The sequence below is a fragment of the Pseudorca crassidens genome, chromosome 8, assembly GCF_039906515.1.
Source record: "Pseudorca crassidens isolate mPseCra1 chromosome 8, mPseCra1.hap1, whole genome shotgun sequence".
Lineage (NCBI taxonomy): Eukaryota > Metazoa > Chordata > Mammalia > Artiodactyla > Delphinidae > Pseudorca > Pseudorca crassidens.
Genome location: NC_090303.1, coordinates 101,149,431 through 101,176,058, shown reverse-complemented (window position 1 = coordinate 101,176,058; position 26,628 = coordinate 101,149,431). Strand labels below are relative to the sequence as shown.

Below are 26,628 nucleotides of genomic sequence, written 5' to 3'. Positions count from 1 at the left end.
CTGTGGTGATTTGAAAAAGGGATAGGTGAAGGCAAGGTGTGCTGGGGGGCAAGGGTGTCATCACTTTTTTGGCTCCCAAGGTGGAAGAACACTTATTCAGACCTTTAAAAACTTCTTTCTGGGGGCTTCCCTGGTGGCGCAGTGGTTGAGAGTCCGCCTGCCGATGCAGGGGACGCAGGTTCGTGCCCCGGTCCGGGAAGATCCCAAATGCCGCAAAGCAGCTGGGCCCGTGAGCCATGGCCGCTGAGCCTGCGCGTCCGGAGCCTGTGCTCCGCAACGGGAGAGGCCACAACAGTGAGAGGCCCGCGTACCGCAAAAAAAAAAACAACAAAAAACTGCTTTCTGGGTGGGCGCCGTGAGGGACATGTGAGTGTACATGTAAATGTACAACGTTCTCATTCTTAGTGAGATGAAGTACGACTTGGTCTGGATTAGAATCCTGGGTCTACTGCTAGCTGTTTCCATCATGCCCTCTCTGGGCCTGAAATTCCATGCGTGTTACTCTTGCAGGCCGTGGTTTTGTGATGCCGTTTCCAGCACACCATAATTTTTGTCCTGTGCCGGGCACAGGGGCTACACAGGTCTATTCTTCAAGACACAGAAATGAAAGGCCCAAACCAGCTTCTAAATAGCCGATTGGGATCTCTAAGATGTTTTTATTCCCCCTAATGCTTTCTTCCCCTTAACTTCAGAACAAATTGGTGAGAATGTTTTTGAGACTCCTAACTTTTCTTTCCCACTTTTATTTTGAAAAATCTCAAATCCGTAGAAAAAAATTGCAAAAATGTACAATGACCACATGTATGACCTGCACCTGGATTCATCACTTAACACGTGGCCACATTTGCCTTTTCCTTCTCATTCAGCCTCTGAGGCACTGGGGTGAAGGGGTGGGGTTTAGTGAACAGTCCAAAATCCCTGACGTTCCCTTTGTAATTTCAGCTTCTTGTACTGAAAAGGCTCACTGTAATGATGGCTGAAGTGTGGCCCTACATACTTCACACGTGTTTCTTCCTATGTCAAGCCTACCGTGGAGATGCTGAGAGATGAGAACAAATCATCCACACTTTGGTCCCACGGCCAGAAAGGGGCAGGCTCGGGGGACGTTGCCCAGGAACCTCGGCTCTTCCCCACTCCCGCTGTGTTTCACACCTTGCCACTCAAGGTGTGATTCAGAGGCCAGCGGCATCTGTGACGCCGGGGACCTTGTTAGAAATGCAGGATCTTGGCCCCAGCTCGGAGTGCAGAATCGGACCCTGCATTTCGACAACATCCTCGGGTAATTAATTTGCAGGTGCATTATGCCTGAGAATTCCTCTCGGGCTGCTCTTTGCTGCTGCCTCTCTCCTCCCACTGTCCTTTGCCCCATGCCTTATATATAAGTGACATATGACTTATGACTTATTCATAAGTCCCTACTGGACACTGAGCTAAAAGATCACCCCCGCTGACCAGGGCCAGGCTGCTGCTGTGTTTCGTGTTTTCCAAAGAGCCTTCTCATGAGCCTGGAGCAGTGATGGGGAAACCCACAGAGGGCTCAAAATGAGCCCCAAACACCACTGAGTCCCACCCACTACTCCCAATGTCATTCTTTACGAGGGTATAGCTTACTCGAACCAAGTGAACTACCGTCAGAGCCCAGGGAAACAAGCGTGCTTGTGCTCTCACTTTAAGGGGGAAGAGTGGGGAATTCCCTGGCGGTCCAGTGGTTAGGACTCAGCACTTTCACGGCGGCCGTGTGCCTGGTACAGTAACATACGAGAGAGAGTAAGGAATACAGGGTCTCCAGCTGAGAGGTACAGCTGGAGTAACGCCTTTAGGACTGCTATCCACCTAGAGCCTCCCAGTTTACAGGGTGACCTCAAATGAAGCCCATTCTTTCATTTGATGCTCACGAGGGAGGTAGCCACAGCTGACCCACACTCTGCCCTGGTCAAGGCTTGCTAACAGGGAGCCGGTGTCCCCAAGCATGCTGCCTCCATGACATCCTCTAAGTGTCCCCTGGTCTTGTACCTGCAGCCCCCTCCCCTCGCAACCTTAGAACTTTGGGACAATGGGACAGAACTCTTAAAACTGGGCTATTCTGGCTTTGCAGGGTAGAGTCCGGGTGGAGCCACAGTTCTTTGGATTCCAGGACCAGCTCACAAAGGGCAGTGTGAAGAGTGAGCACCACAACTGAAGGGTGAGTGAAGTGATGGGAGAACAAAGAGCAAGGTGCGTCCCTGACTCTCAGGCTGGGGTTACTGGGTGGGGAGAAGGCCTGGTGGGGAGAGGGACCCCTGTGTGGGCCAGTCCTGGCTGGGCCCCAGACGTTCACACAGCGACCCTGCCCTCCCCTGCCTGTGGTCAGGCTTCCCTTGGACTATTTTTTTTTGCGGTACGCGGGCCTCTCACCGCTGTGGCCTCTCCCGTCGCGGAGCACAGGCTCCGGACGCGCAGGCTCAGCGGCCATGGCTCACAGGCGCAGCCGCTCCGTGGCATGTGGGATCTTCCTGGACCGGGGCACGAACCCGCGTCCCCTGCATTGGCAGGCGGACTCTCAACCACTGCGCCACCAGGGAAGCCCCCTTGGACTATTAATTCCAGAACCAGGGCTCTGCTCTGGGGAAGGGACCCTGCTCTACACTCATCCCTCACCCCCCCTTCCCGCCCACCACCCTAGACCGTTGCAGCATCCCTGGGCTGCACCTTCACCTGGAGGGCACCAGCTGCAGACTCCGACGGGCCACTTCCTTAGCAGGAGCCCTAAGGGCCGTGCCCATTCTCCATCCTCCTGGCTTATCCCCAGGGACCCCAGTCCCTCACTTTCTCTAAGCCTCAGGGGGTGCTCACTGTAACTACCCTCTCACTCCCCCTGAGGGCCCCTCACTTCACTGAACTCCACCTCGGGACTGTGAGTAACCTTAACGTCACACCTTCTGGAACCTCGACTTCACAGTCCTCAAAAGCCTCTGTGGAGCCCACCTCCCCTACCAGCCGGCCCCCCTCCTCTGGGGCTCAGAGCATCCCTTGCTGGCTACCTCCTCTCCAGAGCTTACCAGCGCCTCTGGGACTCCTCCCACCTCATCTTGCAAGAGCTGTTGGGCCAAAAGCAGCCCCTGCTGGAACCCATGCCCCACCAGGAGCGGCAGTCCTTCCAGTACAGGCTCTCCTCGCTCTACCTGTACTACCTGGGGCTGCTGCGCTGGTTCGACACCCTCTGTGACCAGATGGTGCAGTGACGGCTGCTGGACGGCATGCGGGCCGCGTGCTGGAGCTCAAAGACCATCTGGTTCGCGTGGACCTGTGCGAGACCCACTGCCTGGACCAAGCGCTGCAGGACTTAAAGCTCACCCAGGTGGGCCGGCTGCGGCGAGAACCATGCCCGCGCCAGCTGGGGGCGGGGACATGGGGGGAGGGCTAGCCTGGACCTCCCACTCCTTGTGGAAGCGAGCCACACCCCAGCCAGCTGGGGGTGGGGGTGACCTGGACCTCCTGCAGATACCCTTGGCATTGGGACATCTGCAAGGGAAGGAGGGCAGGGCAGATCAGAGGATGGGGTTTGGGAAGTGCATGTAGGTAGTTGGGGGGTAGCCGGAGGGTCAGGCTGGAGGCTCTGCCTGGCTGGGAGGACCCATGAACTCAACTGCAGGGGATTGGTGAAGAGAGTCCCCCAGAGGCTTGTTCCTCAAAGCGTGGTCGGTGGGCCAGCAGAACCAGCATTGCCTAGGAGCTTGTTAGAAATGCAGAACCTCTGGCTGCACCCCGAACCCACTACAGTATTGTGCACCTGCGTTTTCACAAGACCCTCAGGCGATGTGTGTGCACCAGCAAGTTCCAGAGCACAGAGCTTCTGCACCGGCCTCCAGTCCGCCCCAAGGTCATGGTTCACTGGTCCACGTCCAAGGCAGTCTCCAAGTTTCCCCAGCTAGCTGCATCAGACTCAGCTGTGGACTTGAAAGAACAAACATTCTCCAGGCCCTGCCATTCTGCTGTGGTCAAGGCCTAGGAGCCTGCATTTTAAGAGATTCCCAGTTGATTCAGCTGCACAGCCAGGATTGGGACCATTGCCCATTACCTACCATGATCCTACAGAATTCAACTCTGGCCACATGGTGGGGGTGAGGGAAGAGAGGGATTGCTCTTGGGGGGACCTGCCCATAGCCTGGACATTTCCCACCCCAGAGCTCTAGGATGGAAGAAAAGAGCCCCAGTGTCTGTGTGTACAGCTGAAAATGGTAAGGGATTGGCCAGATGGTCTGGATTTTTATTCTCATCTCCCTCTCCCCTGTTGCCCCAAAGGCAGACCTGGAGGTTCCAATTCCCAAATACTTCCAGCTGGAGTGGTCCAGCATCCTGAGGGAGCGAGAGCATATGCTGGCAGAGCTCCTGTCCAGACGAGAGCCAGTGTTCGCCGAGGAGGTAAGTCAGGGAGACGCCCTCAGGAACAGAGCTGCCACCCTTCAGGACACAGAGGCCCTGCCCTGCACTTTGCCCACCTCTGGGTGCTCTCTGGGTAATCCCTGGCCTCCTCATGGCTGCTCTTATGCTCCTTGTAACCTTCCAACACCAAGGTAGAGGGACAGGACTTGTGCACCTAGATGCTCTGGGAAAACCTTACCCCCGGGATGTCTTTTGGGGGCTGGTCTCCCAGCTGCCCGCCTGGATGCAAGCCCTCCCTCATTTCCTCCTCCTTTGCCCCTGCTCTGGCCAGAGCTTTCCAATATTACCCCAGACGGAGGCCATAATCCTACTGCAAAGGGCCAAGAGGGCCAGGCAAGGCAGGCTTCGAGCCACCTTCATGTGAGAGATTCGGAAAAAGGAGGAGGGAGATTGAAAGATTCGGGAGGAAGGGCGGCCCAGGTTCAGTCAGGACGAAGCAGCGATCATCATACAGAAGGTAACCCCCCACCGCCCTCACCCCCACCCTCCCCACACCCAGGAGGAAGGTCAGGGTAGAGTCGCCTCCTCCAGGAAGCCTGCCTGGCTCAGCAATTGATGACAGAAATGTAGGTGCTTGGACTCTGTTGCCCCATAACTAGATATTAAGCTAGAGACCTTCATCAGTCAATAAACATGTCTATTATTTGTTTATTATTTATTCTACATCTTATCCCCAAAAGGACTTAAAGTGGAGTACCATAAAAGCCCCCCAAACAGAAAGACCATTAAAATTAGGGGAGAAAGGGAATTCCCTGGCAGTCCGGGGGTTAGGACTCCATGCTCTCACTGCCAAAGGCCCAGGCTCGATCCCTGGTCAGGGAACTAAAATTCCACAAGCTGCACCGCAGCCCAAAAAATTAAAAAATAATAATAATACAAAAATAAAAATAAAAAAATTAGGGGAGAAAGATCCATAATCCAGCAGCAGAACAGAGTAGACGATCATTCCAAAAGCTTTTAAGACTGTTAAAAATGAGTCCCTAAAATGTATCCTGAGCCTGCTGAGGCAAAAGGAAACATGATGAACGAAATCGAGAACGGATGAGGTCCCGGTGTCTTTGGGGCCTGTGCCACCTGGGGTCACCCTTTACGTTAATCACACCCCATCCCACCTGACTACAGAAAACCCAGCTCTGTCTCTAGATTTCTCCGTGCCTTCCTACTGTCCTGGCGGGCGTGACTCTCCTGTGTCACCTGGCAGCCCTGCTGTCTGCCCTGGCGCGGGGGCATGGCCCCTCTAGCATCCCCCCAAGGGTGCTGTTAAGCCGGCTCACTCTGGGCCGTAGTGGTTACCAGCTTGACGAGATTGGAGGCTGCCTAGAAAACTCCAGGGCAGAAAGGGCCCAGGACTGCTGACCTAGGGCTGCTGGATCTTTCTCTCTTAAATCAATCTCCTCTCCCATCTTCTCTCTCAAGTCCCAGTGCCTCAGAAGCGTCTGTTTCCTAGTCCAATACAGGAAACTTAGAACTCTTTCCCCCCCAAATGCAAAAGCAAACCAATCAACTAACAAGCAGCAGCCCTGAGAACAGACATCCTCTCCAAATGAGGTAGATTTTTAGGTTATAAATCAGTAGGCAGAGAACCCCAGCCTGAGTTCCCTGCATCTGAGTGACTGTACCCAGGTCCGGCTGCCCCATGGCTGAGCAGGGGGTCCTCGCCCTCAGGAAGCGTGGAAGCAAGCCTTTGGAGAAGGAAGGTCAGCCCCAAAGCTAGAGCTTCCCTTCCCCCTGAGAGCCAAAGCAAGTCTCTTGTCCCTTTTGTCAGACATCAAGGGTGTGGAAACACTGCGTTCCAGGCCCCGGGTTCCCCACTACACTCATCAGAGGCCCTTAGTTATCGGGGGCCTTTCCCGTGCTAGTCACAGGAAAAGGAGGACGAAGTGGGACGGGGGCCTGGACGCAGAGCCTGCTCACCGAGGCCCTGTCTCAGTGACACTACCAGGGCGACGCCATGGCCCCCTCTGCCCAGCACCCACCCTTCACCCCATGGCACTGGGGTGTCCACGGGTCCGAGAGTGGCCGGCAGCCTGGGAGAGAAGCATTGGGTGAGGGGTCAGGAAACCTGGCCCTGGTCTCGGCTCTGCACCGAACAGCCCTTGGACTTGGGAGAGGCCATGTCCCGGCTCTGGCCTCAGTTTCCTTGTGTCCAAGATGTAGGGGAGCTGCACAGTTCCTACAGCGCCCCACGTCTACGTGCCTGGGTGGAATCAAGCATTTCTTCCAAATGCTGGGGGGATTCTGAGAAGTGAGATCAGGGAGGGCTTCTCGGCGAAGATGGTACTTGAACTCTGATTTGTGCTTCAAAAGATACAGCAGGTTAGAGGGTGGAGATGAGAAGGAGGGGATTCCGGGGCATGGGGTGCTGAGGGGACACAGCCTTGGAGCTGGACACCTTGGGTGCAGACGGGCCCCACCCCGCTCTGGGCTATCCCTGCTCAGGGGGGCAGTTGCCAGTGAGCTGTCCTCTGGAGGTGCCCTCCCCAGAGCTCTGCCCCTCACATCTCAGCAGAAATGCAGTATGGGGAGTGTCTGGGCGCATGTATCCCTGGGTGTGGAAAGATTACCAGCAGAGGAAACGCACTCAGCAGGACCGGCGGACGAGATGGAGTTCATCGGCATGGTGAGTGCCCCCCTCCCCGGCCCTGTACAGCCCCTCCCTGCCCACACCCCCGTCCACTCAGGACTGGGGTGGGCATGAGCGGAGGGGGACCAGGCTGGGGCCAATGTCCCTGGTTGAGGGATCCTTCCGGGTTTGGTTGAGGGAGAACCACGAAGCCACTGCCAGGCCACATCCCTTTCCGCCCCTCCCTCTCTGGAGCCCTTTGGAAGGAACTCACACGTGGGGCGGCGTGAGGAATAGTAGCCCCAAACATCTGGACCCCTGCTCCATGCCCCCAGCTGGCAGGAGAGGCTGCAGTGAGTGGGTCCCGCAGAGGGAGGCGGCCGCAAAGCCAGTGGGAGCCCCGCCAAGGCTCCTGCAGCCTCTGGGAGAAGCACGGGAGGCCGAGTTGGGATGAGGACACACCCCTTTCACACCAGAGTGGGCCACTTGCTCTGGGGGCCCCAGACTTGCTTCTCTCCTCTGCTCTGCAGGCAGGATGGCTAAGTCTGAACGAGGTGCCGGGAGCGTGAATGCGCGTGCCGGGGAGTGTGGGCGGCAGGGGTGCGCGTGTCCAGGCAGGGTGGACAGACCCCGCTCCCTGAACCTCGTCTGTCCTCTGCTCTGTGATGGTCTGCCCCCAGCTAACCTCTGCTGACCTAGGAGAGCAAGCCCATGATAGAGGTGAGAGGCCTGATCCCTGAGCGGGGGCTTGGCCATGGGCAGAGCCTGCAGAAGCCCAGCGGATAAAGGCTGATGGGGAGGGCCATGGGCTGGGGGGGCAGAGGAATCGGAGGCAAGGGCTGGGATGGCTGCTCCAAGGAGGGCGGACGGCGGCTTAGAAGGAGGGAGGGGCCCGGGTGGCAGCTGCGTGGGAGTGGAGGTCCGAGCTCACTGGGGGGCCGGAGAGCTAGACCCCCAGGAGGCCAGAGCAGGCAGAGGGAGGCCGGGCTTGGGCTTTGGCGGGGCAAGGGCAGGGGGCCACGGCACGGCGGTGGGTGAGGAATGAGCCCGGCCGCCCGGGCCCATCAACATGTGAGCTCAGCGTTTTCAGTAATTGTCTCTGCGCAGAGAGATATTTAAAATACATTTGGGAGCCAATGAGGCGGGAAAGTGGCTGCGAGAGCGGCTGCCGGGCGGGGGGAGGGGGTGCGGGGGGGGGGCCGGAGGTTCACAGGGGAGGGTGTGCTGGGGGGAGCGGGCAGCGGGGCCGGCCCGGATGCATCTAGCAAACTCATTATCAGAGTAATTTACGCAGACGAGTTTCAGGCTCCAAACACAATTTCTCCTGCTGCAGGCATGCCCGCTGTTCCGTGTGGGTGTGTACGCGAGGCCTCGCCTGTGCGGGGCTGTGTGCCGGGGGCCGGGCCTCCCCACTCCCACCCCTGAGCCCCTCTGTCTCCCCGTGCACGTCCCCAGCTCCCCTCGTCCAGCCAGGCGGAGCAGTCGGACGTCATGTCCCAGGCCAGCCTCAGGGGGGATGTCCGGAGACTCCTCCAGACGGAGAAGGAGTTCCAGTCGGCCGTGGTGAAGACCCACGATGCCCTCAGGGAGACGGAGGGGCCCGACATGAAAGAGAAAATGAAGGGGCAAATCCGAGTGCCATCAGCCTCAGCTGACCCAACCCTGAGCCCTTCTTTCCCTCCTCATCCCAGTGTTGAACCCCACTTCTGTTTTGTCCTTTGGTCCAGATTGGATTCTCTTCACCATCCCCCCACACGCCCCGACACGCTGCTGACACACTTGGTTTAAACCTGGGGCCCCCAGCCTACAGGAACAGCACCACACGTGACTTCCCATTCCCCAGATGGCAGAGAAAATGCCAGAATAAGATGGGAAAAGCATCCAGGGACGCCCCCTGACTAGTCTCCCCTCTATTCTGTAACTATCCACTCCTTCCCTCTCTCCCTCTATCTCCCTGGTCCTTCATCTTTCTCCATCCTTCCCTCTATCCATCTATCCATTCATCCACCCACCCTTTCTGCCATCCGTCTATCTAACCATTCATCGATCCATTTATCCTTCTGTTCCTCCACCCATCCGTCCACCCATCCATCCACCCATCCGTCCATCCATCCATCCATCCATCCACCCATCCACCCATCCATCCATCCGTCCATCCATCCATCCACCCATCCGTCCACCCATCCATCCATCTGTCCATCCATCCATCCATCCGTCCACCCATCCATCCATCCATCCATCCATCCATCCATCCATCCATCCACCCATCCACCCATCCATCCATCCACCCATCCGTCCACCCATCCATCCATCCATCCATCCATCCATCCATCCACCCACCCATCCACCCATCCATCCATCCACCCATCCATCCATCCACCCATCCGTCCATCTGTCTCTCCAACCATGTTACGTTCATTCAGTGCCTTTACTGGCCGATTCCCTGATTATCCACATGAGTCTTTAGGCGGATCCTACCTGATCTTTGCAGACAAGACTCCAGAACAGGTACCGTGGAGCTGGGGATAGAAGACTTTCTATGGTAGGTGGAATCTGAGGTTACAGAGAGTTCTGGGCGTAAGCTGAGGGTGGCAGGGGGTGAGGCCACCCTCAGTAGAGGCAGATGTGGTGGAGGAGATGTACGTAGCCAGTGTGATTGCATGGGGAGGAGGGGATACCCAGAAGAAGCTGGAGAAGGCTTCTTAGCCAGCGAGAGGAAACATGTCTGGTGAGAGCACCGTGGCTCCAGGCCCCTGTGGGCTGGGAGAGCAGCAGCTCTGAGCAGAGCACTCCCTCAGTTGCACCCCTTTCTTCCTGGACCCCAGTCAAGTGTCTGGACTCTCAGTGCATGGATCCCACCAGTGACGCTGGGCCTTTGGAGTCCTGGGTCCACCCCTAGCTCAGGCCCTTGGTTCTCTTGCTCCTATCAAATCCCTGTCGTCTTCTCTGAAACATCTTCCCTTGTTTATCACAGTTGAAAATGGAACTGGAGGTGCAGGTCCAGGAGAGCAAAAAAAAAGGACAAAAAGAAAAGTAAGGGAAAAGAAAAGGAGAAAAAAGAGAAAAAGAAGAAGAAAAGGAAGGGAGAAATGACCAGGAAGGGGTAAGGCACTGCCTGGACTCATGGACCAGGTGGGCAGGGACAGAAGCTCAGAGAGTTCCCAGGGGAAGGCTGGTCCTGGGAGAATCAGGGCCAGAGTTTGTGATGCGTAGAGGTGAGGGGGTCAAAGCCGAAGGATGGGGGACTTCCCTGGCAGTCCAGTGGTTAAGACTTCACCTTCCAATTCAGGGGGTGTGGGGTTGATCCCTGGTCAGGGAGCTAAGATCCCACATGCCTCGGGGCCAAAAAACCCAAAACATAAAACAGAAGCAATATTGTACAAACCCAATAAAGACTTTACAGATGGTCCACATCAAAAGAAATCTTTAGGGCTTCCCTGGTGGCGCAGTGGTTCAGAATCTGCCTGCTGATGCAGGGGACACGGGTTCGAGCCCTGGTCTGGGAAGATCCCACATGCGGCGGAGCAACTAAGCCCGTGCGCCACAACTACTGAGCCTGCGCTCTAGAGCTCGTGAGCCACAGCTACTGAGCCCATGAGCCGCATATCCTGAAGCCCACGTGCTCTAGAGCCTGTGCTCCACAACGAGAGAAGCCACCGCAATGAGAAGCCCGCGCACCGCAAATGAAGAGTAGCCCCCGCTTGCTGCAACTAGAGAAAGCCCGCGCGGCAATGAAGACCCAACACAGCCAAAAATCATAAACAAAAATAAATAAATTTTTGAAAAAAAGAAATCTTAAAAAAAAAAAAGCCGAAGGATGTTTCTGTTCTAGGAAGCAGATACGATGCTGAGAGTACTGCCCTCCAAACCCATCCCTGTGATTAATGCCGGACACGAGGAGTACACAGGTGAGAGAGGAGGGACTGGGGAAGAGTGACCAGGCCTGTGGGGTCTTGGGGTGACCTTGGTCCTGGGGACAGTGGACCTGTGCCATGTATCATGAGGTGGCAGTGTGAGTGTGGGTGTGGAGGCCAAGGGGAGAAGGCTAAAGGGGAGAGGGGTGTGAGGTGTGATTCCCTGGGTTGGGGGCATTATGCGTTTGGGTCTGAATCCTGCGGCCACAGGCCTTGGGATCAGGCCTTGGTCCGTGGTCTGGGTGGAAGCGTCAGGCAGCTCGGTGAGGAGAGGTGGACCAGCGCGTGTGTACGCACGTGTGAGATTATTTGTGCATGTGGGTGTGAGTGCGTGTGTGCACCTGGAACCCTGACACTCCGTTGCACTCCAACCTCTCCACGGTCAGATCTGTGGAAGAACCGATTTGATAGCCTACATCCCAGAGTTTTGACTCTGAGATCCTCCAGGTAGAGAAGAGGAAGGAAGTGGAGCAAGAGACCAGCCTCCCGCCCGCCACCCGCTGCAGCACGCTCTACGCACTGCCTGCCCCGCGCAGTCCGGGCTCCGTCTGGTCCATCTCGGTCCTCATCCTCCTCTGCCTCTCCTTGGTCACCCTTTTTCCCTGGGGTGTGGATGCAACCCTGACGTGAGGGAATGGGAGTGGCTCTGAGCCCGGGGTCACACCCTCCACCCTCCTCACTGACACTTGAGGGCTCCCTGAGGCGTGCCAGCCCTGTGCCGCGCACTCTGGAAGCATCCACTCACACAATCTTTCCAACAAAGCGTGAGGCAGGCCCCGTGATTTTCCTGACATTATACATGAGAAAGCTGAGGCTGAGAGGTCATGAAATTGCTCAAGGTCACACAGACTTTAAAGAGTGGATCTGGGGCTGGAACTGAAAGCTGACCGACTCCATCTTGGGGGCTCCTCCCCACACTGATGCCAGCTGAGAGCAAGGCTCAGGCGTGAGGTGTGAATCAGAGTTGGGGTGCAGGGGCTGAGGGTTCCAAAAGAACGACCCCCCTGCCCCGCTGCCTTCACTGGGCTTGTCTGGCTCTTCCCTGAGGTGCCCCTCCACCCTGACTCAGTCCTCACCCTCCTACCTGTCCTCTCCAGCCCCTGGTCGCCCCATCACACCCCCTGCTGTCCCCCCAGGTAAATAAGCTGATGCATCAGGAGCTGAAGAGCCTGCGGCTGGCCGCGGTCAGGGAGGAGGGGAGATCTTCGAAGTCTCCGAAGGCAAGATGAGGGGCCAGGGCTGGCACAAGGAAGGGCACACACCAGGGAGGCAAGGAACAGAAGACAACTGCCTGTGTGTTTGCTTTCAACCAGAAAAAGGTGGGCATGAAACCTGAGAAGAGGAAGAAAGAAAAAGATCTGACCCCAGACAGGTAGCAGACCCTGCACTTCACCAGGGGTGGTGGAGCGAGCCCTGGCCCAGGACAGATCTGACTTCCGGTCCTGGTTCTGTTGCTGTGTGACCTGGGGAAAGTCACTTAACCTCTCTGATCCCCTGCCCTCATTAACCACGTACCTACCCTACCAAACTCACGGGATAGCTGTGAGGATAAAGCAGAAGCACAAAAAAGTGCTTTGAAAGTGATGACGCAGAGCTTACCAGAGGTCGCTTTCTACTCACCTCTCTGGTGATGCAAGCCCACTGGCGCTGGCTGCCTTCATGGCCGTCCCTCCCAGGAGCATGTACATCTTCAATGTGGTTTCTAGGAAGAGGGCCATGTGTCACCCACACTGGGTTTTTAGAGGGAGGGTCTCAGAGGGCTCTGGTCCTTCTCCACCCCACTCAACCCCCAGAGCACCCACCTGGGGCAAACTGCCTTCTGGGCCAGTGGGCCGGTGTTGGGCCTTTGGAGATGGCTGACGACAGGACTTTGGAAGGAGGGCTCCCTACCCCCTCTCCTCATGCCTACAGCACCGCCCCAACCCATCTCTGTGTCCCTTTCCCTTTTCCTCGGGGCCCCCGCTGCGCCATCCTCTGCCAGGTCTGTGGACTCCCTGTTTGAAGAACTCATCATCTTTGGCCTTCTACAGAAGTGCAAGACACCGGCTTTGAAAGACTATGTTGGTGAGAGCCCTCCGCAGCGCCTGCTCCCGAGGTTAAGTAATGGTGCCCCTGGCCATGGCCTTCCCCGCAGCCGACTGCCACCTCCCCAGGGACGCTTCTCCTCGCGTGCCCTGCCCCAGTGGGTGCCACTCACCAGCGGGCCACCTGTCCCCCAGGTGACTGCCTCTGTCTTGGATCGACTCTGAATTTGGCAAACAGGCTGCCTATGCCTTCCCTGTTTGACATATGACAGAATGTGGCCTTGTATGGGGTTCTGCGGCTTGGTGAAAGGCAAGAGCCAGTGCCGGGCAGGTGGCTCTCGGGGAGGCTGGGTGCAGGGTAGGGTGGCCGAGGCAGGCGTGTCCAGCCTGGGCTTCCTAATCCCAGTGCCATGAACTCATGTCGGACTCCCCCCGCCTTCCCCGGGCCCCGCTGGAGGTCACACCCCGACTGGGCTGTCCTGGAAGTCATGTGGGCCCTCGACCTGCTGAGGGGCCACATTTCCAGCCCCTCGCTCAATCCCAAGTGACGTCCCATAGTCTGTCCCATTCCCCGAAGACCAGCCCCCCACCCCCTATAAACACCAGAGGCCAGATCTTTCTGAAGTGGTTTGTCACGTGCCCTTTAATTCCATCCCTTCAAAATCCAGGAGTGAAAACAGATGGTATAGGAAGCAGAAGGGCCATTGGGAGGAGGTGGAGGGCTTTCTCCTGACACCGCGTGTAGCTCTTTGGAATCATGGTTGCTACACCGTTGGACTTCCTCCAGGGCGCCTCCCACAGAGGGCATGCCTGGGGCGTCGCCCAGACCCTAGGCGAAAGCAGTGCCGCCAGGACCCAAACCTCGTCCTGCCCAGCCTGGGGCCTTTGGCCTCACCTGACACAACGTCTCCACCCCTGACCCCCTGCCGGCCCCCTGCCAGCCCCCCGTTTCCTCTCTCAAACTCCCCAGACATACACTTCATGGCTCCCCTCATCTGCTCCATCCTCCTGGTGGGCCCCTCGGGCATGGGGAAGAAGACGCTGGTCAAGGCCGTGTGCACGGAAACCAGTGCCAACCTTTTCGACCTGTCACCTGGCAACCTGCAGGGCAAATGTCCCGGCAAGACCGGGGTGCAGACGTGGGTGCATATCGTCGTTAAGGTCTGGGTCCCCGACGGCATTTCTACTTCTCAGACTGTGACAACAGAGCAGGGTGGGCTCAGGAGGTCACCCAGCTGCCCGGTTGGTGTAGTTTCAGGAGCTGGTGAGGTCTCCCTACCAATCCCTGCTGGAGGCTCGTGGATTCCTGAAGCCCCAGGGATGGGGGAGGTGAGGGGAAGTGGGGAGAAGAGTAGTTTCTTCTCATGGCAGAGGTGAGGCTGCACACGAAGCCCCCCGAGCCCGGCGAGGGCAGGGACTCTGCTGTGATGATATGATGGGTATACAAGGGGCTGAGAGGTGGGGTTCGCAGGATGTGGGAAGCGAGGCTGGAGCTCTGAGGTCCGCCATTGCCCGAGGCTGGCCCTGACCCTGGGTTGGACCAGATGGGGAGGTGACCCTTCCCCAGGGACAGCTAATGTCAGGTTTCTATTCTCTGACCTGTCCAGTTGGCTCGGTACCTACAGCCCTCTGGATTGGGAATGCGGAGAAGAGTTTCTATAAGCGAGTCCCAAAAAAAGACAAGGAGGTGAGTGAGGGAGCCTGGGCAGAGCCCGTGGGCAGGACAGGCGAGCGTGGGCTTGTTCACGTCACTCCAAACCTCACCCGCCGTGAGGCCTTGGACAAGTCCCCTGTCCTCCTCCTGCCTTGTTTCCTTATCCTTAAAGCAGGACTGACAGTCCTCCCGTCTGCTCCCCCAGGGTCCATGTGAGGCGGAGCGTGGGCACGTGCCCTGTGAATTAGAAGCCCCTATAATGTCACTGTGTCCCCACCCACCTCCCCTCCTTCCCCAGAGCAGATGGACCCCAAGCGAATAAAGAAGGACCTCACCAAGGCCCTGTGACTGCTGAATCCTGGAGACCGCACAAAGCTGATCGGGACCACTGACCGGCCGCAGGCGCCTGAGATGAAGGGGCTGTGCCGCACCTACGAGCGGATCCTCCTGCCGCGGCCCGATTATGCTTCTCGCTGTGGTGAGGCCCTGGGACTTGGGGACAGAAGAGAAGGGGTCGAGGGGCCGCCCCTGCCGAAGCTCCCCGCTTCTTCCCATCCCCACTGCTCTGAGGCCTCACCTCCACAGCCAGGGGTTCTGGAAGTGTCACTGGATAAGCGGCCCAGCGGTCTGGGTCCTGGCCTGGTTCTGTAGACACGGGCAGGCCACTTTAGTCTTTGGAGTCTCACTTTCCCAGGTTAAGAGGGGAGGCTGACCCTTACCTTCCTGGGAGGAGAGGCGCGGTTGCACGTAGGGCCGCCCTCCAGAAGCACAAGCTCTTTCCAGATACAGACAGAAGCGCCCACTGCCTCTCCCTGCCCCGTGTCCTCCCCCCATGCCCACAGTGCTCTGGAAGCATATGATAGAGGCCCAGGGGGTCCAGGTGACCCAGAGCCTGGACATCAGTGCCCTGGCCAAGGTGGCCGATGGCTACACACCTGGCTGCGTTCTCCAAGCCATCCAAGCAGTGCTGACGGAACGGCGGTTCCTGTAATTGTCCAAGCGGCCCCTGGTGGCCTCAGAGATCCTGCGGCACCTGGCGAAGCTGGACCCGGTGTACAGGGAGGAGGAGGAGTCCCTGGAGGTGGGGCTTTGGGTGGGGATGGGGTGGGGGGAGGGGTAGGCAGGGAGGAGGGCTGAGGGCCAGCACCAGTTAGGGAGTCGGTCCTCTGAAGCCCCAGGCTCACAGCCCACTTTGGAGCCCCGCCTCTGCTCCCCGTGGAGCTCAGCTGGGAAGGGAAGAAGAATCAGGAGAAAGACAGGTGGGCAGGGCTGTCTCACCTGGTTTCCTCGACTTGGGGGGAGGGGGGAGTCCGAGAGCGGCACCTGCATATTGGGAGCCCTTGGTTGGTTCCTGCACCAGCAGCTACTCACGTCCCCACCTCTGAATCCCTTTCCACCCCCAGGGATGGCCGTGGAAGCACGGAGAGAGGGCTGCAGGGCAGGGGAGGGGGGCTCGCCCCTGACAGTGGCTGGCACGCTGGCCTAGAGTATTTGGTGAAGAGCAAGGGGAACCACGAGTCTAGCAGGACACAAGGACCCCAGAGGAGAGCTGAGGACACAGACCCGTCTAAAGGGAAGGGCAGGGCCAGGGAGCAGAGCCGAGGGTCAGAGCCAGTGCACCTACCGTTCCTCCTCTGCCTCCAAACCAGGACTGGTACTTCAAGACCCCGCTGGGCGAGAAGAGGATGAAACTCATCAAGGACCAAGACGCCGCCAAGGAAGCCAAGCTGGCAAAGGAGGAGAAGAAAAGGAAGTGATGCTGAGGCCGGAGTGCCTGAGATTAGCGATGGGACGGTGGGGGGGGGACCCCACAGGCGAAGGGGCCAGGGGCAGAGGGATAAACGGCCAGACGGCGCGGGCACCTGCTCTCTTTGCCCATCTCCGTGCTTCCCGTCCCTGGCTCTGTGCCCCTGCCCACGCCCAGCCTCTCCTGACCTCCCATCCAGACCCCACCTGGGTCTTCACCTCCTGTCATTCTACTGTCCTGTCTCCCCAGCTCTCTTCCTCCTCGAGGTATTTCAGGGAGAAAAACAAGAAAAGAAAGACAAAGGGAAAGAGGAGAGAGTGGAGAGAGAAGGTCTGTAGTAAGTATGGAAAAAGAAAAAAGCCAGAGTCTGGGCGCCAGTGGACCCTGGTTCTAGCCCCACTTGGCACGAACCTCCTGTGGTCTTGCACGGTACTTTCCTGTCTCTGGGCCTCAGTTTCCCTAACTGCGGAGTGAGGAGAGGTTGGATCCACTAATCTACAAGGTCCCTTCTACTCTAGGGTTTGGTTATTTCTACAAGAGCCTCTGGGAAGTCGGGGAGGTGAGGGCTCTGGGGCAGCGGTTGGGTGGGGTAAGGTGGGGAGAGAAGGTTCTAGGGAAAAAGGCTGTAGGGAAAGGCAGGTGTTTGTGGCCACAGCAAGGGCTGCGGGTAGATCCAGTGCCTTCTATGCGAATGCTCCACCGCTTTCCTCTGGACACCACCCCTCCCCCCCTACCTGCCCAAGCTCTGCACTGCTTGCTCTGACCCGCGGGGGGCTTGCAGGGGTCACAGCCTCCTGCCCCTGGTGGAAGTCCACCCGCGGGCTCCCCTTGTTGTGGGAGCTGGAGTCCGGGAACTCGAGGAGCAGGGGACAACCATGCCACCGAGGGCTGGGAGCCCCAGAGTTCTCTCCGAAGAAGCCAGGTAAGGAATGTGTGAATAGAGGTCAAAGCATGTTCTACGTGTCATGAGAACCAGGTGAGGGGAGACCGCTGGGTTGGTGCAAGGAGGCCCTGTGCTGGGCAGTGGTCCCCAGGGGCTGGGTTTTGAATGTCCTTTCTCCCCTGTCCCCTTTTCACCTCCCCAGGTGGGAGTAGTCTCATCCTCCACCCTAAGGTGCCCGAATGGGCAGAGCCACTTCCTCCTCACTCTCCAGGTAGCGATGCCACGGGAGCCCCTGGGGCCACCCAGGGAGAGGGGGGTCAGCACCGAGGTGGGCTGCCTGGAGGCCAAGCCCTCTTTCCCCTGCACAGAAGCCCGTCTTCCAGAGAACCCCTGGAGGGGATTCCTCACAGAGTGGGGTGTTCTCTGCTGTTGGTCCCTGCTGTCCCCCTCCCTTGCATTTGGAAGTGGGAAGGTGTGGGGCTAATTGGTGGCATTTGGGAAGGCAGGAGAAATTATCTGGTACCCACGCGCCCTCCCTGTGGGATCAGAGCCCCGGCCGCTGGAGGCCAGCGTGGTGAAGTACAGGATAGATGAGAACGAGGGAGAAAAGGGCAGCTTGAAAGCCCCATCCCCCATCCCCACTCCCACCCCTGCAACAAGGTGTCACACCTTGGCCGAAGCCCTCCCCGCCTCTGGGCTCCATTTTCCTTTACCTCTGAAATTGTGGATTGGACACCAGGTCTGGGTGGTCCATTCAACCCTGCTGCATGCAGCTCAGGGTCAGAGGGCTCCACCCTAATTCCCAGCCCCAGACTGACGCCTCCTTCCCTGCCGCTGACAGCTAGGATGTCTGGGCTATTCAAGGGCTATTTGTGGCGTGGCCTCTGTGTGCTCCCTGCCCCTCCCACACCGGACCTGCGCCTGGCTTGGGCCCAGCACCTGCCCACCCAGTCCGCCAGCGGCATCGCCCTGTGTCCTGCCGCTTGGGCTCTCTCTCCCTGAAACTGGCCATGCCAGGGAGAAGGAGCTCCCCTCCCCACTGGGGACACCATCTGGGGTGCCTCCGTTCGGCCTCAGCCTGCCGGGTCTGGGGTCCCCGGTCCTGCCCAGCCCGGGAGGCCCCTCAGCGCTCGCCGCTGCTGTGCCGGGACATGGCGCTGCAGAACGCCCTGTACACGGGAGACCTGGCGCGGCTGCAGGAGCTGTTCCCCCCGCACAGCACAGCTGACTTGCTGCTGGAGAGCTGGGCGGCCGAGCCTCGCTGGATCAGCCACCAGAGGGGTGAGGGGCGGCCGGGGGACACGGGGCTGAGGGCGGGGGGCCTGGGCGGACCGCACCAGGCGCAGAGGTACCAGGTGCTTGAGGACGAAGTGTGCTCCCGGGCTGTTTCTCTCCCACCCTGAGGCTTGCCTAAACCTTGGCCCGGGAGAGAAGTCATGCGGAGCCTAGAATAGCTCCGGCTGAGCCCAGGGGCCAGGTCAGGCGAGGCTCCACACACGGAGACACTCTCCTTGCATCCGTTCCTGTCCCCTCCTCCTCTCCTCCTCTCTGCCTTTGGCCCCTACCTCTCCTCCCCGAGCCCCCAGCCCCCTTCCCCCACGCTCCCACGCTGCCCTCATGAGCTGGTCCCCAGAAGAGTGCAGGGAGCACGGCGAGCCCCCTGGTGACCGACATGCCCTCTGTGCCAGGCTGGTGGAGAAGCCCAGCGGAGGGTCCGCCGAGCGCCGGGAGGCAGGCCCGAGACCCATCGTCACACGCGCGGCCTCGGGACCCGCCCTGGCCTTCTGGCAGGCGGTGCTGGCCGGGGATGTGGGCTCTGTCTCCTGCATCCTCGCCGACTCCAGCACCGGCCTGGCTGCGGACTCCATCTTTGATACCAGCGACCCAGAGCGATGGAGGGATTTCCGCTTCAACATCCGTGCTCTGAGTACGGGCCAGGGACACTGGGGGGTCTGAGCGGGAGAGGGAAGCCTGGGGAAGGAGCTCTGGGCTCCCTCTTCCTGGCCTCCGCCCACCTCCCCCGTTCGTTGCCTGGCAACTCCTTGCCTCCCTCCAGGGTCTGAGGCCCAGGTCCCGTCTCTCCCTAGGACTCTGGTCGCTGACGTACAAAGAGGAGCTGACCACCCCACTGCACGTGGCGGCCAGCCGGGGCCACACAGAGATCCTGCAGCTGCTGCTGAGGCGGAGGGCGAGGCCAGACAGTGCCCCTGGGGGCCGCACCGCCCTGCACGAGGCCTGTGCCGCAGGCCACGCTGCCTGCGCGCATGTGCTGCTGGTGGCCGGAGCCGACCCCAACATCCCTGACCAGGATGGGAAGCGCCCCTTGCACCTCTGCGGGGCGGCCAGCAGCCTCGAGTGAGTGACCCCTCGCCTCAACCCCCATTCCACTCGTAGGGGAGGCAAAGAGACGAGCGCAGGGAGGATGAGGGAGCGCGTCGAGGGCTGGCAGGCCTGGTGAGCTGGGGCTCAGGTGGGAGTCAGGATGCGATTTCCCCCCAAGCCATCCTACCACTGGCCTGGTGAGCTTTGGAATGGCCTGTCCTTGCACCAGCTTCTGCCTCCCCAGGGCCGGAGGAGGGCTGTAGCAGGGCCCGGCTGCGTGGCTGGCACGGGGGAAGTTGTGGCTCCTTTATGGGGAAGTGGTGTAAAGTTTTCATTTTTCTGAGCTTATGTCCCAGGCACCGTGCATAGTACAGCAGTAAATAAGGCACGATTCTGCCCTCAGGGAACTGACTGTCCAGTGATCCAGATAGGCTGTCGAGGATAGCAGGCCCCCAGTTAGGGCCTGTGGTGGTCCTTGAGGGCAGGGTCTGGTTCTCAGCTTGGCAGGTCTGGCGTTTCCATATTGGCAGGCACCCTCAGATAAATGGGCTCGGGGACTGAGCCCAGCTAACCAGACTCACAAGAAACCAATGGCTATACCTAAATGTAATAATGTATTATTTACTGTAGAGGACATTCCTTTACAGTGACCCAAATAATTGTGCCCTATGTGGAGGGGACCTTGGAGAATGAGTCCTCATAATTTTTTGATGAATCTGGAAGCCCGGAAAAGGGAGCCTTGGCAGATCTATGAACTAACTGTATGTACGACAGAGGCCTTCTCTCTACTGACGACACACCTGCCAAATTTCACATCTTGCCCCTGAATGGTGCCACAGTTTTGATCCTTGGGTCCCCCTTTCGTGGACCTTCTTCCTCCTGTTAGCCTCATCGGCCCTCAGAGGATTCTACCGACTTCCTCGTGTTATGGTTGGAGATGTGTTCTACATCAGCGTGGTCCAATACAAATACACCATGAGCCACGTATGTAATTTAAAATTTTCTAGTAGCCCTACCAAGGCATGAAAAAGAAACAGGTGAAATTCATGTTTAAATCATGGCGAATTACACGTCACATAAAATTTACCATCTTAACCATTACTCAGTGCACAGTTCAGCGGCACTAAGTACATTCACATTGTTGTGCGACCATCACCACCATCCAACGCCTGAACCTTTTTAATCTCGCCGAACTGAAATTCTGTATCCTTTGAACAATAACTCGCCCTCCCCCTCCCCCCCAGCCCCTGGCAACTACCGTCTACTTTCTGACCCTATGAATCAGACTGCTTTCAGCACCTCTGATAAGGGGAATCACACAGTATTTGTCCTATTGTGACTGCCTTATTCCGTTTAGCATAACGTCCTCAGGTTCATCCAGGCTGTAGCACGCAACAGAATTTCCTTCCCTTTTACAGGCTGACTAATACTCCATGGTATAGATCACATTTTATTTATCCATTCCTCTATTGATGGACAATTAGAGTGCTCCCATGTTTTGGCTATCGTGAATAATGCTGCTATGAACATGGGTGTATAAATATCTGTGAATCAAGTGAAATTAATTTTAATAATATATTTTATTTAGCACAATGTATCCAAAATGTCATCATTGGGCTTCCCTGGTGGCGCAGTGGTTGAGAGTCCGCCTGCCGATGCGGGGGACGCAGGTTCATGCCCCAGTCCGGGAAGACCCCACATGCCGCGGAGCGGCTGGGCCCGTGAGCCATGGCCGCTGAGCCTGCGCGTCCGGAGCCCGTGCTCTGCAACGGGAGAGGCCACAACAGTGAGAGGCCCGCGTACCGCAAAAACAAAAAAAAATGTCATCATTTCAACATGGAACCAATATAAAAAGAACACATGAGACACTTTACATTCTCTTTTTGTACCAAGTCTTCAAAACTGGTGTGTATTTTGCACTCACAGCAGGTCTCCATCAGGACTAGCCGTCCTGCAAGGGCTCGGTGGCTGCACGTAGCCGGTGGCCACTGATTGGACGATGCTGTTCTATGCAATCCCACATTCTTTGGCCGTGTTTCAGCCCAGGCTCCCTGAGATCACACTTTGTGACAATCATTGCTTCCTTTTTTGAATAAGCAAGTGTATTTTTAAAATTATTTTGGAGAATTTCAAACATATAGAAAGGTGGACAGGATAATATAATGAGCCCCCACGATCCACCACCATCTATGCCACCCACTGTCCCCACCCAACGAGGCCATTATGAACTCTCATGCTGACAGCTTTTCAGGCATTGTCTTATATGCCACTCACAGCAACCTCTTCGGTCTAGGTATCAGCAATTATCCCCATTCTATAGATGAGGAAAGTGTCACTCGAAGACGCTAAGTTCCCTTAGCCTTGAATTTAAGGGCACACATCTTGGCAGGCGTACACAGTCTTCTGAGAGGACCATCCTGGAGCAGATCTGGCGGCCGATTTTGGTTTTGGTCTTTCTCCCACTGCCCCAGTTTCCATTTGTGCTCACTTCTGCGTCCCCTTCCCCCCTCCTCCTCCCGTCCCAGCACGCAGAGCCCTGGCTTGAGAGAGGGCACTAAAGATGCTGCAGGATGTTGCTGGATGCCCAGTGCCAGCCAGGATGGAAGGAGCAGACAGCACCAGGAGCCACCCAAGGGTCCCCCCAGGTTTGCTTTGCTCAGACCGGCAGGAACACAGGGGTGAAGGTCTGCACCCCGTTTTCCTCCCCTCGGCCGTCTCGCCCTTACTAGGTGTGCAGAGCTGCTCCTGAGGTTTGGAGCAAAAGTGGATGGTCGGTCCGAAGAAGAGGAGGAGACCCCTTTGCATGTGGCCGCCCGGCTGGGCCACGTGGAGCTGGCAGACCTGCTTCTAAATCGGGGAGCATGTTCCAATGCCCGCGATGCTGAAGGCTGGACCCCGCTGCTGGCCGCCTGCGACGCCCGCTGCACGTCCCCCGCTGACGCCGAGGCCACCACCGCCCACTGCCTCCAGCTGTGCCGCTTGCTGCTCTCGGCCGGGGCCGACGCCGACGCTGCTGATCAGGACAGGCGGCGGCCCCTGCACCTGGCCTGTCGCCGAGGCCATGCGGACGTCGTGGAGCTGCTCCTGTCCTGCGGCGTCAGTGCCAACGCCATGGACTATGGGGGACACACGGCCCTGCACTACGCGCTGCAGGGCCCGGCTGCAGCCCTGGCCCAGGGCCCCGAGCACACGGTGCGGGCGCTGCTCAACCACGGTGCCGTCCGCGTGTGGCCTGGGGCTCTCCCCAAGGTACGGGGCTAGGGCCCGAGGGAGGGCAATGAGAGCGAGGGCACGGGGAGACCCAGACCTGTGCTCCATCTTGCTCTGGGTGCAGCTCCAAACTTGGGCACATAGGTCAGTACTTTGTCTTTCATTCATCATGTAAGCAAAGCCCAACGGGGGGCAAACAGCACACCGGCAGGAGGGGTGTATGCGTGTGTGCGTGCACACACGTATATACACTGTGTGTGTATGCATATAACGTGTTTGTACGTGCGTATGTGTTTGCATGTATGTGTGATGAAGGGAGACTGAGGGCACTGGGGCCAGATTATAAAGGAGCTGAAAAGACAGAAGGAGCCAGGACTGATGAGGGTGGCAGGGAGTCGTTTCTTCATCAGCGGAGAGAGCTGATGAAAGAAGCATTTAGGAGGCTCCCCCTGGCAGTGGGACCCTGAACATGAGACACTCCAGGCACAGGAGACGCTTGCCCAGGGCAGAGTGATAAGCCTGGGTCATGAGGTTCAAGGCCTCCTGACCATCTGCAGATGGACATGGTCCTTGTTTCCAAGAGCTTAGCAGAACATACACCACCGAGACCAGCAGCTGCTATCCTGGCACCAAAGAAAAACACCTTTCGCTGTCAATTTCCAATTTCTGTCTTATTTTACGTTAATATCCCCCGAGGTGGGTTCAGCTTGCAGACCTGTGCTACCGAGGCACTGGCAGGGGACACTATCCATGCTGTGCCGTGTCTGGAGGGGCTCTATAATATCACGGAGGATGCTGGACCTGGGGTGGGGACCCTCGTTCTCCAAGGAGCTGGGTCAGGATGGGTATAGGGCAGCAGGCGCAGGTTCCCCGCCCCGCCCCCGGGCTTGAACCATCCAGTCCCGTGGGGTCCTGGACTCTCCCTGCTGTCCCTGCCTCTCTTCTTCACTCATAAACCTAGAAGCATCTGTCTAGTTTCCTAAGCAAGACCAAATAGTTAAACAGCCCGAGAGTTCGGCAGATTGGTCTCCCCTTTGGGAAAATACAAGAAAATCAACAATTAACACTAATTAATCTCCTATTAACACCAGATAATTAGGAGACGAGCAATTCCCTGTAATCTGACAGTGGTTCTGACAGCTAATGATTTCCCCTTCGGGGAAGGGGTGGGAGAAGGAGGCAGAGCAGCAAATGGATTTCCTGGGACCCCACTGCCTGTCCCTCAAGCCGTGTTCTGTCCACACGGCCTTGGGGACAGGCTGGCACGGCAAAGTGCCCCATTCGTCCCTTCATCTGGCCTCCACGACATCCCAAGCGATCAGAAAGTCGGCATTCATCTCCCACAACCTGCAGCTGCTCCAGGCTTGGCTGGGGTGCCTGTCCTCCAGTGAGGAACCCTTCCCTGCGAGGAGGCCTCTATGGCCACACCTCCAGGCTTGCATTGCTGGAACTACAACTTGGGCAAGTTACTTAAGTTCTCTGTGCCTCAGCTTCCCATGTCTGTAAAATGGGGATAACCTTGTAGGGACGAGGATTAAGAGTCAACGCACGTGAAGTGCTAAGAAAATATCTGGCATAAATTATGCACGATAGAAATGCTAGTAGCTGTTGTGCTCGTTTCCTGTCGTGGCCGTAACAAAGTACCACAAACTGCGTGGCTTAAAACAGTAGAAGTGTATTCCCTTTCGGCTCTGGAGGCTGGAAATTTGAAATCCAAGTTTAGGTAGGGTTGGCTCCTTCCAGAGGCTCTGAAGGAGAACCTGTCCCAGGCCTATCACCTAATGTCGGGTGGTTTCCCACAATCCTTGGCTTGCTTGTAGATGCATCGCTCCAATCTCTGCCTGTGTCATCACATGACATTCTTCCTGTGTGTCTGTGTTCTCTCATAAAGACAGAAGTCATATTGGATTAGGACTCACCCCAATGACCTCATTTTTAACTTGATGACATCTGAAAAGACCCTATTTCTAAGTAGGTCACATTTATAGGTACTGGGATTAGGACATCAACATACCATTTGGGGGACTCAGTTCAACCCACAACAGCTGTTCCTTGGCTGGCTGGCCATCCTGCGTGGACGGACAGGGTACCAGCTGTGTGTGGTAACCCCTAGAGCATTGACGCAGCTCTGCCCCCTGCAGGTGCTGGAGCGCTGGTGCACGTCCCCGCGGACCATTGAGGTCTTGATGAACACCTACAGTATCATGCAGCTTCCCGAGGAGGCCGTGGGCCTGGTGCCTCCTGAAACTCTGCAGGTCAGATTCTAGGACCCTGAACACACACTCATTCAGCCTGCCCCAAGAGACTTCTACTGCCTAAAGGGAAGCCCTGTGGGTCCCCCCACTCCGCCCCACAGAAGTTACTCAGAAAAAGAAAACTCACATTGGGAACACGTGAAGCACTCCCTACTTCTAAGAGGCTCCTGGAGACCCACTGGCCACCAGCCTCCCCTCGCTAGGAGAAGTAGGTGCCACGTGTCCAAGACTCCTTCTGAGACCCTCGTTCTGCCCCCAGAAGTACCACCGTTTCTACTCCTCCCTCTTGGCCTTGGTGAGGCAGCCCAGATCGCTGCAGCATCTGAGCCGCTGTGCCCTCCGTGCTCACCTGGCGGCCTGCCTGCCCCATGCCCTGCCCCGCCTGCCCCTGCCAGCCCGCCTGCTCCGCTACCTGCAGCTGGATTTCGAGGATGTGCTCTACTAGGTGAGCCCTGGGCTCTGTGGACAGTCCCAGCCATTGGGGGCTGGGGTGGGGGAGTGGGGGGAATGGGTCGGAGTCAAGAGAAGAGTTGGGGGCAGGGCCCTAGACAGAACCACCCAAATTCCCAGACCACCGGACGTCTCTGAATCCACATCTCTCCTTCCAGATGTCCACTGCCTTTTGAGAGAGTCTGAAAGCAGATGCCCCATGCCCTAGGGGATGTCAGCCCACGGCCCACAGCACCTGGAACTCAGGACTGAGTTGAACGGATTCAGGTGGAGGTGGCCCTCTCAGCAGGAGGTCCAGCTCCACAGGCAGATGTGGATGTCATCATTCCCACCAGGAGAGGCAGATGGGCCATGTGGCCAGGTGACATCTGATGGACAGAGAGCCGGGACTCATGGCAAATGATAGATACTCCTCTTGGGGTCCCCTGAGGCCCCCTCCAGCTTGTCCAAACCCTGTATGCACATTAAAGATCTCCAGGCCTCTGTTACTCGGTGCTGTCTCCAACAGCCCTTCCTCTGAGCTGGCTGGCCCACAGGGCACTCGAGATGGGCAGATATATGGAGTTTCCCTGGATCTACCCCATGGTGCCAGCTGCATGGCATCCACTAGCTATTGAGGGACCCCAGGCAGACCTGCCCCTCTGGCCCATGCTGTGGGGGAATAGCCACCAGGTGAGATAGTATCAGAAAAGGGCTGAAGGAGAGCCAGCCAAAGGACAGGGGCCAGAGGACGGGGGGAGCAAAGAGGCTTGTGTAGGGCAGAGCCGCTGCGGAATGAGGCAGCGCAGACAGTGGGGCAGGATGGTAAAGGCAGCCTTGGGGTTGGGCAGTGAGGTGAGGGTCAGGAAGACAACGGGAAGGTGGGTGCACAGGCCAGCGAGCACCGCAGGGTAACCACAGTTCAGGTGAGAGTGAAAGACCCAGGTTTAGAAAAACCACAACAACTCTACCTACTGCCTGTCCTGTAGGTCAGGGAGCGCCAGAAGCACACCTGGTTCCTGTCTCTCCCGTAACTGCTCCTTCAATTAGGCACTGAGCTGAGAGGTAACACCCCTGGGTTCTAGTCCCAGCTCTGCCCTTAACTTGTGGAACAGAAGTCTCGTCCCTTCTCTGGGCCCAAGTTTCTGCATGTGTAAAACAAGAGACAAGGAGAGAGTCCCTTAGGGTCTTTGCAGTACCAGGAT

At 57.6% G+C, this 26,628-nt stretch overlaps 2 protein-coding genes across 3 annotated transcripts; both read left to right on the top strand.

The window, feature by feature from the left end:
• The first annotated feature begins 409 nt into the window (after positions 1-409).
• On the top strand, positions 410-17,809 carry IQCA1L (IQ motif containing with AAA domain 1 like). Its single transcript, XM_067745622.1, is given in 25 exon segments — positions 410-414; positions 1,166-1,279; positions 3,032-3,234; positions 3,237-3,337; positions 4,282-4,401; positions 4,694-4,878; positions 6,971-7,017; positions 7,020-7,042; positions 8,441-8,767; positions 8,888-9,493; positions 9,960-10,019; positions 10,021-10,093; positions 10,822-10,893; positions 11,286-11,318; positions 11,321-11,384; positions 12,032-12,131; positions 12,213-12,271; positions 12,881-12,963; positions 13,119-13,227; positions 13,886-14,084; positions 14,531-14,549; positions 14,552-14,610; positions 14,881-15,055; positions 15,420-15,658; positions 16,227-17,809. Coding segments are annotated over 25 exon segments (3,183 nt in total). The 3' UTR covers positions 16,335-17,809.
• Positions 17,810-18,075: 266 nt separating this feature from the next.
• On the top strand, positions 18,076-25,932 carry ASB10 (ankyrin repeat and SOCS box containing 10). 2 transcript variants are annotated; one of them, XM_067747473.1, is made up of 6 exons: positions 18,076-18,488; positions 19,295-19,562; positions 22,259-22,778; positions 24,881-24,994; positions 25,254-25,439; positions 25,603-25,932. In XM_067747473.1, exons 1-5 carry the CDS (start codon positions 18,218-18,220, stop codon positions 25,437-25,439), a joined length of 1,359 nt encoding a protein of 452 aa, XP_067603574.1. In that variant the 5' UTR covers positions 18,076-18,217; the 3' UTR covers positions 25,603-25,932. The 2 variants fall into 2 exon arrangements, with proteins under 2 accessions (XP_067603574.1, XP_067603573.1); XM_067747472.1 differs by lacking the exon at positions 18,076-18,488 and adding an exon at positions 18,679-19,134.
• The last annotated feature ends 696 nt before the right edge of the window (positions 25,933-26,628 follow it).